This window comes from Coenobita brevimanus, chromosome 45, assembly GCF_032717465.1.
Source record: "Coenobita brevimanus isolate Jiangsu-jjx chromosome 45, ASM3271746v2, whole genome shotgun sequence".
Classification (NCBI taxonomy): Eukaryota; Metazoa; Arthropoda; class Malacostraca; order Decapoda; family Coenobitidae; genus Coenobita; species Coenobita brevimanus.
In genome coordinates this window covers 40316913-40330538 of record NC_136998.1, presented here as the reverse complement: position 1 = coordinate 40330538, position 13626 = coordinate 40316913, and the positions used below count along the sequence as shown (strand labels likewise).

Here is a 13626-nt window from a genome sequence, read left to right as displayed (position 1 = left end):
CTCTTTTATTTTCAGGCAACCATGAATTAGCATTCAGGGTGTCAGACTGGCTCAGTTCCACCACATGAAAACAGACCAACTACTATCTGTACAATGAAATAAAAACCTTCCATATGCACAAATAAACTAGTAAGGAAGAAGTATGAGGCAGCCTGCTAAACTGATAAGAGTGTGGCCGAGGGTGGCTGCAAAGCACTGACTAAACTCTTTCTGCCATTATTAAATAAATTTACTTCCATCGCACTGTCTTTTACTTTTGCAGTCAGGTTCTCTACTCACGTCTTCCCATTGGTTTCTTTCTGTAGATAACTGTGGAATGAAGAAAAATTAGCTAAAATTAATAAGGGATCTAAATTTTACAGAAGTTAGTTCTTTTAATTACCCTAATATAACAATTTCTCATGTAGGCACAATGTTTACCATTGTTATTATAACTTAGTGTGCATTTGTAAGAAATAAAAATCCAATACAACGCCAGTACCATAATCAATTAACAATCCAGACTAAATATGCATACAATAGAAAACTAATACTAAGCAGTCCTTGGTTTTAGTCACTGTCTTGCAATTCATTCCTCTTCTCATCAACGTACCACGCTCCCTTTTATTTTCAGTTCTAATCTCATCTGAATAAGGCCTCCACAACTCACCTAGATATCCTACTGGAGGCGGCATCTATAGCCCCGCCAATGCGCCCCCTCTTGTTGGCTGGGCCCGATGATGAGGCAGAGGGCAGGACACCAGATAGGGTGGTGCTGTCTCCTTCCTCCTCTTCTTGCTCCAGGTCATCGGTCAGACTGAAGCCCGAGCGTCCTCTCTTGCGTGTGTTGGACAAGTTGGTGGAGTCATCGTCCATCAGGCTGTCCTCATTCTGCTGCAAGGTGGGCCACAAGGTAACTCAGTACAGAATTATGGTAGGACAATATAATCAATAAATGAATGAATGGACTAATACGTAAATACTGTACTCTCAATGAAATATAGTACCTCACTCCAGCGCAATGAAAGGTACAAGGTAACTTGCAATGGAATGCTAAGTTTTCATGAATAAATGGACCTCTGTTTATTTAGTCTGATACAGCATCCTGTGAGGACTAGCTACAATGAAATGATCTCTGGGCATTTCTGTCCTTAGTAATGACCCCTCTTACCACAACAAACCACTCACCATAATATACACCATCCCTCCCGCTTGTTCTCATTGCAGATATTGGGTGGTAGGTGAATTGCCTGATTTGTACATAAACTAAATGGATTTAGCAGTGCCTTACTCACTTGACAGAGGAGACACAATCAGATTTTGCCCCTAAATTAAATCTGGAATGCAGATTAAAAGATAATATGGATAATATGGTGCTGCAGAAAGATGCCTTACTATAGAGGCACTGATATAACAGCAAATCCACGAGCCAGTAACCAGAATGTTTAATATTGTATGAACCTACCTCAAAACCCTCATTTTATGGTTCTTTTGCATTTATTTCAGTCATTTATGTCCCTTATTGGTGTTATTTGGGTCTTAAATAGGTGCAATGCATGTCCAGAGGGAGTTGTATAGGTGTTTCTCTGAGTTAGGGTCCATAAGTACAAGTCCATAAGCTGGGGCCCAATATCTGGACAGGACCACTATCTGGACCTGCCTATGGCTCTATTACTCGGATATTGGAGGGATTACTTATATATACAGTATATATATATATATATATATATGTAGAGATTGCCAGGTGTGAAAGGACTGAACCTGCTGGTGAGTCTCTTGAGCGTGCAGTAGAGTTTTTTATTTGGGAGACATGTGCTGGAGGTGAGGATGGGACTACCTCTGTGGTTAGAGTGAGAAGTGGTTAGAAGTTCAGGGAGCTGTTGCCTCTCCTGACGCCGAGAGGGCTCTCCCTCCGTGCTACGGGTTCTTTGTAAGCGGCAAGTGTTTGGAGTGTAATGCTGTATGGTAATGAGACCTGAGCAGTAAAGGAAGAGAATATTCACAGGCTCAAACATACAGAAATGGCAATGATTATGTGGATGTGCAGCGCATCCCTGAGTGCGAGGCCTGGGGAAGCTAGGTTTACAATGGAAGAGATGAGACGTTGGATGGGACTGGAGTGTATCGGTGTTGTGATGAGGAGGGGTAGATTGAGATGGTTTGGGATATGGGGAGAATGGGGGATAATAACTGGGTGCAGAAAGTGAGAAGTGTTAATGTTAGGGGTAGGGTAGCAAGAGGAAGACCGAAAAAGATCTGGGACAAGGTCATTGAGTGTGACCTCAGGGATAAGGGTCTGAACAGGGAAGCTGCCAGAGACTGAGCAAGATGGACATCCACCATAAGGTGACAGTGGCCAACGCATGCAAGCATGTTGGAGCCTTCCAAAACGAAACAAAAAAGTCACATATCCCAAATACTGCACCAAAATCAAGGAACACAAAATCAAGATAAAAGACACTACTGGTATCAATCTACTTAATGAACCAACTTTATCTAAATTAAGCATGGGTGACATTAAGCCTGTTACCTTGACCTCCTTCATGACTGGTAGGTCTATGCTGCTACTGGTGGTGGTGTTGACGTCCTGGGGTGGCATGGAAGGCAACGACAAGGGTATTGTACAGTTAAGGGGAGGGGGAATGTTTAGCAGCAGTTATTAGGGTATGATGGAGGTGGGGGGAAGCAGAGGTAACAGGGGCACAGGGAAGGATAAGTGTCAGAAGCAATAACAATTGAGAGTAAAGAGGGTTTCAATTTACCTGTAATGGAGTAATGGGACAGGAGGAGGAAGGGGATATAGTCCATATGTATGTACAGGGGAAAAATATTTAGCAAATGCAATACTGCTGAATTTTTGGTAGTCCTACACACACATACATACCACTAGAAGCAAAGACTCTACACACACACACACACACCCACCAAAAGGTAAAATGTGTTTGCTCTATGTTACTAGTAATATTTACTTCTTTACCCTACCTTTTGGGTATCTACTGGTGCTGCTTAACACATTTCAATGAGATGGCCTTAATAAAAATAAAGTTAAAAGTAAAATTAATGGACCTTGAAGCATAAAGTTAAAATTGAAATAAAAGGACCTTGAAGCATTTCTGTCCATACTCAGTGATGACCTCCCCATCCATGACAAACCATCCACACATATATACCTGGTATCTAATATCTTGTTCACAATTCTCACAATCAATTGTATGCACTCTTCATTCATTGCATTTCATCATCAATATCCTAGCCTCTTTTTCTGTCTAAGGATAGGGTGAGGCAAGATAAGTACAAAATTGGGAGAACTATTATTAACAAGATGGTGAAATAGACCACAAAGTTATTTCCGCAATATTCAAGTCCCCGGAGCCCTGAATCCATCTCACATGAGCCTAACCCTACAATAACACCTGGAAAACACTCACGTCCAGTTTGGTTTTGTTAGCAGTAGTGGACTTGGTGGTAGTGGTGGTGGCAGTCGTGGCGGTGGTGTTGGTGGTCTTCTTAGCCACCCCTGTGAGGATCTTGGTGGAGCCCTTGGGAGCCATCACCTGCAGCTCCGTTGGCAGGTACGACTTCACTGTGGGGATGACAAGGTCAAGGAAACAAAATTTACAAATAACATAATGAACCCACTCAGCCTGAGGAATTCTTTCACACTAGATTCTTGCCATTTCCAAATTATTTTACTCGGTTTACGGTAGCCATAAAATGGAGGGGACATAAGTAAAGTTCATATCAAGGTGCAAACTTGGATGAAAAAAAAAATCTCACTTAAGCTAGCTCAATCACCACACACATTTCAGTACAGTACCATAGCTTATTACTTCCATCACTAAACAATAAAAACCTTGTACAGTAATATAAGTTCATACAAAAGCCTAACTGTAGGTGGTGAACTTCCACCAAATGTGAACTGCACCAAGGAGAAAATTGAAATAAAATTGATGATGAATGAATGAATGAACGAATAAATACATAAATAAAATCATGAATCCTCACCATTGACAAAATTAGGATCTTCGTGCTTTTTAAAATACATGGGAGGTATCCGAGGTTCTGATGGGAACTCCTTCATCTCAAAACTGGTGGTCTTGGACAGGATCAAACCCATTGCAAGGTCACACACTGCCCACAGTTTCTGGAACCAGAAATACAACATAACCTCCATCATTAGTCAGATATCTTAATCCTGAAAGAGGTGCCTACAAACAAATTATTTCCACGTCACCCTGTTCTTCTATCAGGCTGCCCTTTCTCTAACTCACATCTCCTCTCTCTCTCTCTCTCTCACATATACCTTTCCATTCCATCCCTAGAACTCATTACTCAGTCTCCCTCCACACCCATTGCCCCGATATCTTGTTCATGTACACTCTCCAAGTCAATCTCGTCTGTCTTACGTTCCTTCATTCTATCCTTGTCCTTCTGCCTACAGGTAACTTTACACTCCCTCTCCTGTCTTTCCTTCCTTCGTTCTATCCTCTTCCTTCTGCCTGTGGGTGACTCTGCACTGAGTGACAAGCCAAATGGTTTCCTGTACACCAGGAAACCATTTACTACTAGCTATCTATAGCCCGACGCCCTAATCCCGCAAAGGGTGGCCGCAGACAAAACGCCTCCAAGTCGCTCTGTCACCCACCATTTGACTACCCTCCCCCCAACTCACCCCCCCCTCCCTCATATACCTCTCAACTCCATCCCTCCACCTCATCCTCGGTCTACCTCTCCCTCTCCCTCCCTCCACCTCACCTGCATACACCCTCTTAGTCAGTCTTTCATTCTCCTTTCTCTTCACATATCCAAACCACCTCAGTGTATTTCTCCTAATCTTCTCAATCACATCCACATCCACCCCACAGCGTTCCTTCACTTCTTCATTCATCTACCTGTCCCTCCATGTCACTCCACATGCTCCTCCCAAGTAACTCATTTCCACTGCTCTCACTCTTGCAAGGTCCATGCCTCGCTTCCATATGTCAGGGTAGGGATCACAATACTATCATGCAGTGACTTCTTAACTTCCATACTCACCTCCCTATTTCTCATCACTGCTTTCAGTGAACCAACAACCTTCCTTCCCTGCTGTACCCTTTCACGCTCATCCCCCAAAGTTCCATCCTTACTCATCACACTACCCAAGTACTTGAATGCACTCACATTTTCCATATCCTCACCATCTAACCTCACTGCACACTCTGTGACTTCATTCCTCTCAAACACCATAACTTTACTTTTGTTTACATTAACTTTCAGATTCCTTCTCCTATGCACTGTCCCAAATTCATTCACCAAACTTTGCAACTCCCATTCATCTTCACTCAACAGTACTGTATCATCAGCAAACAACAACACCGGAATCTTCCAAATCTCACCTTCATTCATTAGAGCCAGCCCCACATCCACTGCCCTACCCTGCACCTCCTTTACAACCCCATCCATGTATATATTAAACAGCCATGGAGACATCACACAACCTTGTTTCAGTCTCACACTGAGATCAGAGAACTCACTCAGCTCACCATCCACTCGCACCGTAGCCCTAGCTCCCTCGTACATACTCTTCACAGCACTCAACAATTTCCCCTCTATTCCATATATTCTTAATACCTTCCACATACCTTGCCTATCTATTTTGTCATAAGCTTTCTCCAAGTCCATGAAGGCAGCATACACTTTCCTTCCCTTCTCTAGATACTTCTCCACTAAACATCTTAGAACAAATATCTGATCTACACACCCTTTTCCCTTCCTAAATCCCCCTTGTCCTTCTCCAACTAGCTCCTCTGTCATATGCCTAACCCTATCAATGAGTATTCTACCATAAATTTTACCAGTCACACTAAGAAGGCAAATACCCCTATGGTTACCACATACTTCTCTCTCCCCTTTTCCTTTGTATAAAGGAACAATTATACCTGATTTCCAGTCCTCTGGAACCCATCCCTCTTCCCAAGCCAATCTACACAACTTCCATATCCACTCCACAACAATCTCACCCCCATACCTCACCATTTCACCACACACTCCACCAATTCCTGGGGCCTTTCCCAACTTAATCTTCTTCATCTCTTCCACTACTTCCACCCTACTGATCTCTTCCTCCCTCCTCTCATCTCTCCTTCTCCCAGCCATTCCCCACTGCACTCACTCTCTACATTCAACAGATCCTCAAAGTGCTCCTTCTATCTCCTCAATTTCTCTCTCTTCTCCACCATTTACTATGCTGGGTGGTAACCATATAACCAAATTTTGGTGCCTGGTGGTTTAGTGGGTAATCATTGTGCTCCAATCGGATTGAGCCGGTGAAGGTTTATATCCAAGGGATGGTTGGGGTTGACTGCTCATGTAATGCCACTCGGGGATGAGTGAGGCTGGTCACTCTCATCTTAAATGTCGGGACCAACTGCCTAGCCTCGGACTCCTACGCTCCTCATGGGGCAATGTAGGATTGGATAATAGACAGATAGAATACATAGATAGATAGATTCACAGTGTATATACCGTATACAGTATAAATAACTCCATCCTCTGTCAATTCCCTCGGTCTCACCAACTTCCATACCAGTACTGTTTATCACATTTTAACACACTCATCAGCCTCATATACCTACCTGATTAGTGAGTTCGTCCTCAGGTTTCACAGCATCCTTGTGGTTCTTCATCTGTTCAATCAGTGCCTTGTAGAATCCAAAACAGTATGCATCGTTCTTTGTCATAAGTGGCTCCAGGATGTACCAGAGGCATGAGCGTATGCGTGTGAGCTGTGTTGTGTCGCTGGGGTCCTTGAAGTCTGGCTGGTGGGCAAGGATGGGCACAGCAAACACCAGCATGTAGTCTGGCATGATGTGTGGTAGCTGACTGGATGCCTTCTCAGCTACACAGGTCAGTGAACAAAAAGTGACTGCTTTATGCTTTCTTTATGTTCTTTTTTGTGATTAAATCCACAGCATATTACAACACAGCAATCTATAACTCTTACGTCACTTATTCCAATTTACAATATCAATTACAGGGAGATGCTGGAGGAACGCCTTCATGTGGCGACACTGATATAAACATGCAGCGGTTTTACAAACACATCTCATCTTCCCTATTCCCCAAAAGGAAGATGGTGGGCACAGGAGAAGGGCAACTTCAGCTGCAATCCACTGGGTTCATATTCACATTTTTCTGAGGCCTCAGCAATACTGGCAACAACAAACGTCCAGATGTTTTGGGTGAGACATACTGTATTTACTTCCAAACAGTAATGGATCTGATACAGTTCTGCCTTTTAGTAACTACCAAATCAGACTAGGTTGAATAAAATAATTTCATATTAACTTAATTACAATACCAGAGTAGTTTCAATCATAAAAGGACTAATGATGACTTTCTGTACTTACTTCCACCAGACATAGTAATGGATCTGATATAGTCCCGCCTCTTAATGATATCAGTCATCATGTACTGCCGCACTGCAACCCTTAACTGCCGATCTGTTTCCAGGCCAGCCAGAGCATAAAAGCCCATGAAGTCAAGTGGGAGGCACTTGTGAGGGATGCCCCGTGCCAGGCCTTTATGTAGCTTGAGGGCAAAGCGCTCACGCACTTGTGGACAATCATCCTGAGGGAAAGGAAGAGAAATTCAGCATCATCTAAACCTTGGTTCTCCAGGTTCATCATCAATCATCATGCTCATGGAAGCCTTCAGTTCACTGCTCCATTTAACATGCCGAATAATTTTATGAGAAAATAAATAAATAATAATCATTATCATAATCATCCAGGCCTCCCTTCCCATCCTACGGCAGGGTGAGGAGTAGCAAACTCCAAACAGACAAAGTTTGCCCTACCCAATGGGCCAAACTTCCATTCACTTACCATTCAAGCCCCCGGAACCCTGGCTCTATCTGACATGCCAAAAACATTCACCACATTCTGTAGCTTCATATAAATGTACCCAACAGAGTCAATCCAGACACTCACGTTAAAAAGGGGTGCCAAATCCCTGATCATACACTTCTTCTCATAACATTCATCCAGCCAGCTCCATCTCTTGTCAGGCCTCAACCCTCGCTGACTTCCATACCTCTCTTCCTCAAACACTCATCCATCATACCTCTCCACCTTCTCCTTGGCTTGCCTCAAATCCCCCCTCCTTCAAATTAGCTCAGAGATACCTTTTTCATCACTCTATTGTCATCCACTCTCTCCACATACCATACCACCTCTGTACACTCTCTTCAATTTCGGTGTCCACAGACCTCCTTGCTCCACATCTTTCATGAATCACATTATTTCGTATCCTATCCAATCTCTGTACTCCACATACATTCCTCAGCAGTCCCATCTCCACAGTTCTCACTCTTGACTTTTCATTTTCATGCCACACCATAGTCTCACTACCATATATTAAAGTTGGCACTATGACTCCTTCATGTATGCCTTGCACAGGTGCAACACTCAAGCCCCTGTTTCTCATCAAGGCCTTCATAGTATCAGCTCATTTCCTTCCTTCTGTCACTCTACTTTCTACTTCTTTTGCACATTTTTTCTTTTTTCTATCAGCAGACGTGGGTATTTGAACTCTCTCACCAATTCCAGTCTCTCTCCATTCACTGTAACATCACACTGGGAGTCACCTTCTCTCTTAATAACCACACTTTCCTCTTTTCTACAATTACTCTCAAGGCACAATGCTCATAGACATCAGCAAAACTCTGCACTAGTCTACCAAGTTCTTGTCCAGTATTTGCAAGCGGTACTGCATCATCAGCATACAACAAATTTGAGATATTCCATCCATCACCATTCATTACCAATGTCATCCCCCACTCCATTACCCGTGTGTTTATTTCTCTTATCACCCCATCCATATATATATATATATATATATATATATATATATATATATATATATATTGAACAACCATGGGAACATCACACAACCTTGTCACACGCCCACACCAATCGTGAACCATTCACTTCGATGCCCATTTACCCTTGCACAAGCTTCACTATCCATCTATCCATCACCTAATCCTATGCTGCCCCATGAGAAGCATAGGAGCCCCAGGCTAGGCAAGTTGGTCCTGACATTTAGGATGAAAGTGATCAGCCTCACTCATTCCTAAGTAGCATTACATGACCAATACACCCCAACCATCCCCTGGATATAAACCTCACTGGCTCAATCTGACTGGAACACCTTAATTACTCACTAAACCGCCAAGTGCCATAATTTGGTTATATGGCTATCACCCAGCATAGTAAATGATTTCCTGGTGTACAGATATGGCTATCACCCAGCATAGTAAATGATTTCCTGGTGTACAGGAAACCTTTTGGTTTGTCACTCTGTGTGGAGTCACCCACTGGCAGAAGGAAGAGGAAAGAATGAAGGAAACAAATACAGAAGAGGGAGTGTAAAGTCACCCGTACACAGAAGGAAAAGGAAAGAATGAAGGACAGAAGAGGAAGGGTGAAAGAGAGGAAAAAGCAGACACTCAAAGCAGCACTACACTGAGTGAGTGGATGGTGGTCGCCCCCACCTACTACACTTCACTACCATCATAAAAACTCTTGACAACACCTAGCAGCTTACCACCTACACCAAACAGGTGCAAAACCTTCCACAATCCTTCTCTGTCTACTTTGTCATATGCTTTCTCCAGATCCATGAATATCATACACACCTTATAGTCCTTCTCACAAGCCTTCTCCACTATCTGTCTCACTGCAAATATTTGATCCACACATCCTCTGCCACTCCTAAAGTCAACCTGTTCATCACTTACTAGGACTTCTGATATCTCTCTTACTTTATAATAACTCTTCCTACAACACTCAATAAACTTATGGCACGATAATTCTTGCACTCACTTCTCTCACATTTATTTTTGTACAGGGGTTACAATCACAGTCTTTTTCCATTCTGTTGGCACAGTTTACTCATCCATGCCTTCTTACATATCTCCAAGAAGCACTTCAATCCGCTCTTTCCACTACATTTCTCTGCATACACCTCATCAGCCCCAGCTGCTTTCCCATTTTTCAGCGACTTCACAGCATTCCTCACCTGGGCAAGTGTCACGTTTCCTGGCACTGCATTCCTTCTCTGCACACCCCCGAAACCAATCATGTTTACAGTGGCTCTACTCCCTCTACTCCCACTCATCAGGCTTTCAAAATATTCTGTTCATCTGGTTCTTACTTCATCCCCATGGGTTACGAATCTACCATTTTCATCCTTCACACTATCACATTTCTTTCCACTGTCATTTCTACATTTCCACACCCCTTTCCAGATTTGCATTCATTTTTCTTCCTTGATCATCATTTACCTCCTTCCTTTTCCTCTTCACTAGTCCCTTTACGTGCTTCTTGCTCTCAATATATTGTTATTTCGACTGAACCCCTCTCCGGTAACCACTCAAGCCACTTCATCCTCTTTTCCTCCACTGCTCTCTTAACCTCTTCATCCCACCATGCGGTACCTTTCTTCTTTGTTGTTATTCTTGCCACACCGTATACTACTTTAGCATTCCTAACTATACAATCTCTATATGCATTCCACAGGCTGTCCAGATCCATTTCATTCCAATTCACTGATTCCAACTCCTCCCCTACTTTGGTCCTGTATTCATCTGCCATTTCTTTGATCCTCAGCTTCTCAACTTTCAGTCTTTCTCCCTGACTGCCCCTCTCTCTCATGGTTCACCTCACTCCTCTAAGATCATACCACAATCACATGCTCTGACACACCTCCACATCGTAGTCTCATGGTCCTCGTATCAGCAACCATTCCCAGCATCGACCTCTCTACGAGCAGGTAATCAATGAGGCTCCTTTTGACAATAAAATAAAATAAAAAATATTATCCTTCTGGCTTACATTCACCAGAGGCGACAGATTGCTGAATGGTTTAAGGTGAACTGCCATCTGATTCTTAAAAACAGAGCCCCATTATGATTACTGACTTACATTCATAAGAAGTGAAAGATTGTAGAATTGTTCTGAGGTAAACTGGTCCCCAACACCTTTCTGTTCACAGATCTTCAGCATGGCAGTACCGGCAGACAGGCGTAACTGTGCCATCTCACCCTTACTGCAATGCATTAGGGGGAAAAAAATTATACACGATACACAAATTTCCTTATCATAAATCTATCTCTCTGTCTATCATCCAATCTTTTGCTGTCCCATCAGGACAACAGCTTTTTAATTAAGATATTTAAGGTGCCTACTTTGTACAATATTCTGGATAAAAGACAATTTTACTATACTTGCAAGGCTGATGAATGTTCAAAACAATTGTGCCATGAGGGCTTACAGCATTTTGCCAGTTTCTAGGAGATCCCCTTTGTGAAGTATGAAGGCATTGAGCATCCTGAAGGTCTTCTGTGCTGAGATAACATCCGACTTAAGACCCAGCAGCCATCGTGCCATCATCTTTATGCCCTCGATCTTGACCGCGGTTTCTTCAGTCAAATCCTCCTCATCCACCCACTCATCTATGTCCTCTCGGGTGTTAGGGCCGGGTGTGTGGCTGGGGGTCTGGTTACGCATCAGCAGCTCTTTCACAACCTAATGTGCCACGGGTTATAAATTATGTCTATGCAGCGCTGAGAGGTGGTTATATGATTAAATTACATATGTATGTACTGCAGCTGCCACCTTACAAATATCTGACAAAGGCAGGCAGCTCTACAATACAAGTTCTTGCTGTTTCATGGGTTGTGAAGCATGAAATACTGTAATGAAAAATTTATTCTAACTTATGAACTGTTCTGTAAATATAAGCATCATTATATAATCAGTCCCTATTATACTGTATGTGCAATTTTGACCCATACGGTACCAGACTACTGAATAATTGTGAATCAAACCTCCAATCTCAATATAAAAATGATTTCCCAGTTTCTCCCAATTTATAGTATCAGTACCAGATGGAAAAAGTTGTAATATTTTGAAACACTGTTGTCATCATCACCATCATCATCATCCAGATCTCTTTTCCCACTCCAAGGTGAGGTGAGGTAGGGACTAACAATTAAGTCTTAATGTACTGAAAACCTTCTTACCTTTCTTGACACAACGTTCTTTATGGGAACAAGGAACTTCTCTGGCATGTTGAAGGCTATGTGGCCCAGGGACACCACTGATGTTCTAAAGTGTTGACTGTCAAATGTCAGTTGTTCTTTGATTTTCTGTAGGAGGAAAAATTACATATTTTAACATAAATGCCCTCAAACTTCTTTTCTTACAAACATTACAAGTTTATATTAAGTGCCTTGATCCTAGGATAATTATAAAGGTCAGAACTACATATGTTCTAACTTTTTCAAGGTTTTACTGAAGTGCTAAAACTTTTAACAAATGGCCCTGACTGAGGTGTAACACACTCTCAAGTTATCATAACTTTTACCAGAATTTGTTTTTGCAGAACTAGATACGAGGGACAATTTTTTTTTCCTTCCAGTTTTTCTTGTACTTCTCGCAGAAAACATAACTTACAATAAAATTACTCCTCAAACTTATATTCTGGAGGAAGAAGAACAGGCACAACAAGATTCTACACCCTTCTTTTCTTGTCCTTCCTGTACAAACAAATAATGGTTACACAGGGTACTAATAACGTCTGCATGTGTACCTCAGCCCAAGACTTGCTGACATACCTCTAGTATTCTTTCAAATACATCGTCCGAGTCAGAGGTGCAGTTGGTGTGGAGGCACCGCACTGCATGTTTGGCTTGTTTGGGAGTTCCAGATTCAGCAAATCGCTGGCAGATTGGAATTAGAACAGATGCTAAGTCAGGATACAGCTCTCCTGAAAGTGAACAAGGTATAATTAGTAACAAACAAGAAATAACAAAGTGGTTCTAAAACTTTTTTATATCTAAAACAGAGTAGGGAAACTTGAACAGCAACACTCATTCACTCACAAAACAAGCCTCCCAAATCCTGGCTCTGTCTCATAGGCCTATCTGTATGTACAACAATAATTACACTGCTGCTGCTGCTGTTGTTGTTGCCTTATGCTCCTCTGGAAAAGAACCCAGTGGAGTCCAAGCTGAAGCTGTTGTTCTCCTGTAAACCCCATCCTCATTTCAAGGGACAGGGAGTGAGTTGAGGGATGTTTGTACAGGCTACAGCACCACCCAGTTATAATAGTGCCAACACATGAAGACATCCCTCTCTAGCACCAAAGGGTTATCTTTAATTACATTACATTTACAAACCATCCATCACGCTACAATATGCAGGTCTTTTCATCAGACTGTAGCTTTCCAGTGTCACAAGCTTGAGTAATTTCCCACCCTGAACCAGTTCCAAAGGGATACTGTACAATACCACTGAAAGACAAATCTGCAAATGGGCTTACCAACAGGCTTGTATTTTCCAACATATGTCAAGACGGAGAGGACTGGGGGAGAGACGGATGCTGCAGTGGTGGATGGGACGGTGAGGAGGGAGATGAGGCGACGCAGTAGGTCTGGGTGAAGGAAGTGTGCAGGGTACACAAAGGACAGAATCTGCAAAATTGCTATACATTACTCTTTGAACATAATGCTCTCATATTTAGCTGTACTTCCATAAATGAGAAAGTCAGTGATGAAGACAGACTAATCCATCCATCCATCCATCCATCAACCAAACC

At 42.5% G+C, this 13626-nt stretch overlaps 1 protein-coding gene across 1 annotated transcript in view; it reads right to left on the bottom strand.

The window, feature by feature from the left end:
* Positions 1-214: 214 nt before the first annotated feature.
* pds5 (cohesin associated factor B pds5) overlaps positions 215-13626 on the bottom strand; it is a 28781-nt gene continuing 15369 nt past the window's right edge. Inside the window, exons 13-24 of the mRNA XM_080271245.1 lie at positions 13351-13501; positions 12644-12795; positions 12050-12175; positions 11299-11552; positions 10950-11073; positions 7371-7590; positions 6597-6859; positions 3985-4123; positions 3408-3562; positions 2510-2566; positions 650-870; positions 215-309 (exon numbers count right to left, since the gene is read on the bottom strand). Of these exons, the coding sequence (XP_080127371.1) occupies positions 276-309; positions 650-870; positions 2510-2566; positions 3408-3562; positions 3985-4123; positions 6597-6859; positions 7371-7590; positions 10950-11073; positions 11299-11552; positions 12050-12175; positions 12644-12795; positions 13351-13501 (1896 nt within the window). The 3' untranslated portion in view covers positions 215-275. The remainder of the gene's footprint in view (positions 310-649; positions 871-2509; positions 2567-3407; positions 3563-3984; positions 4124-6596; positions 6860-7370; positions 7591-10949; positions 11074-11298; positions 11553-12049; positions 12176-12643; positions 12796-13350; positions 13502-13626) is intronic.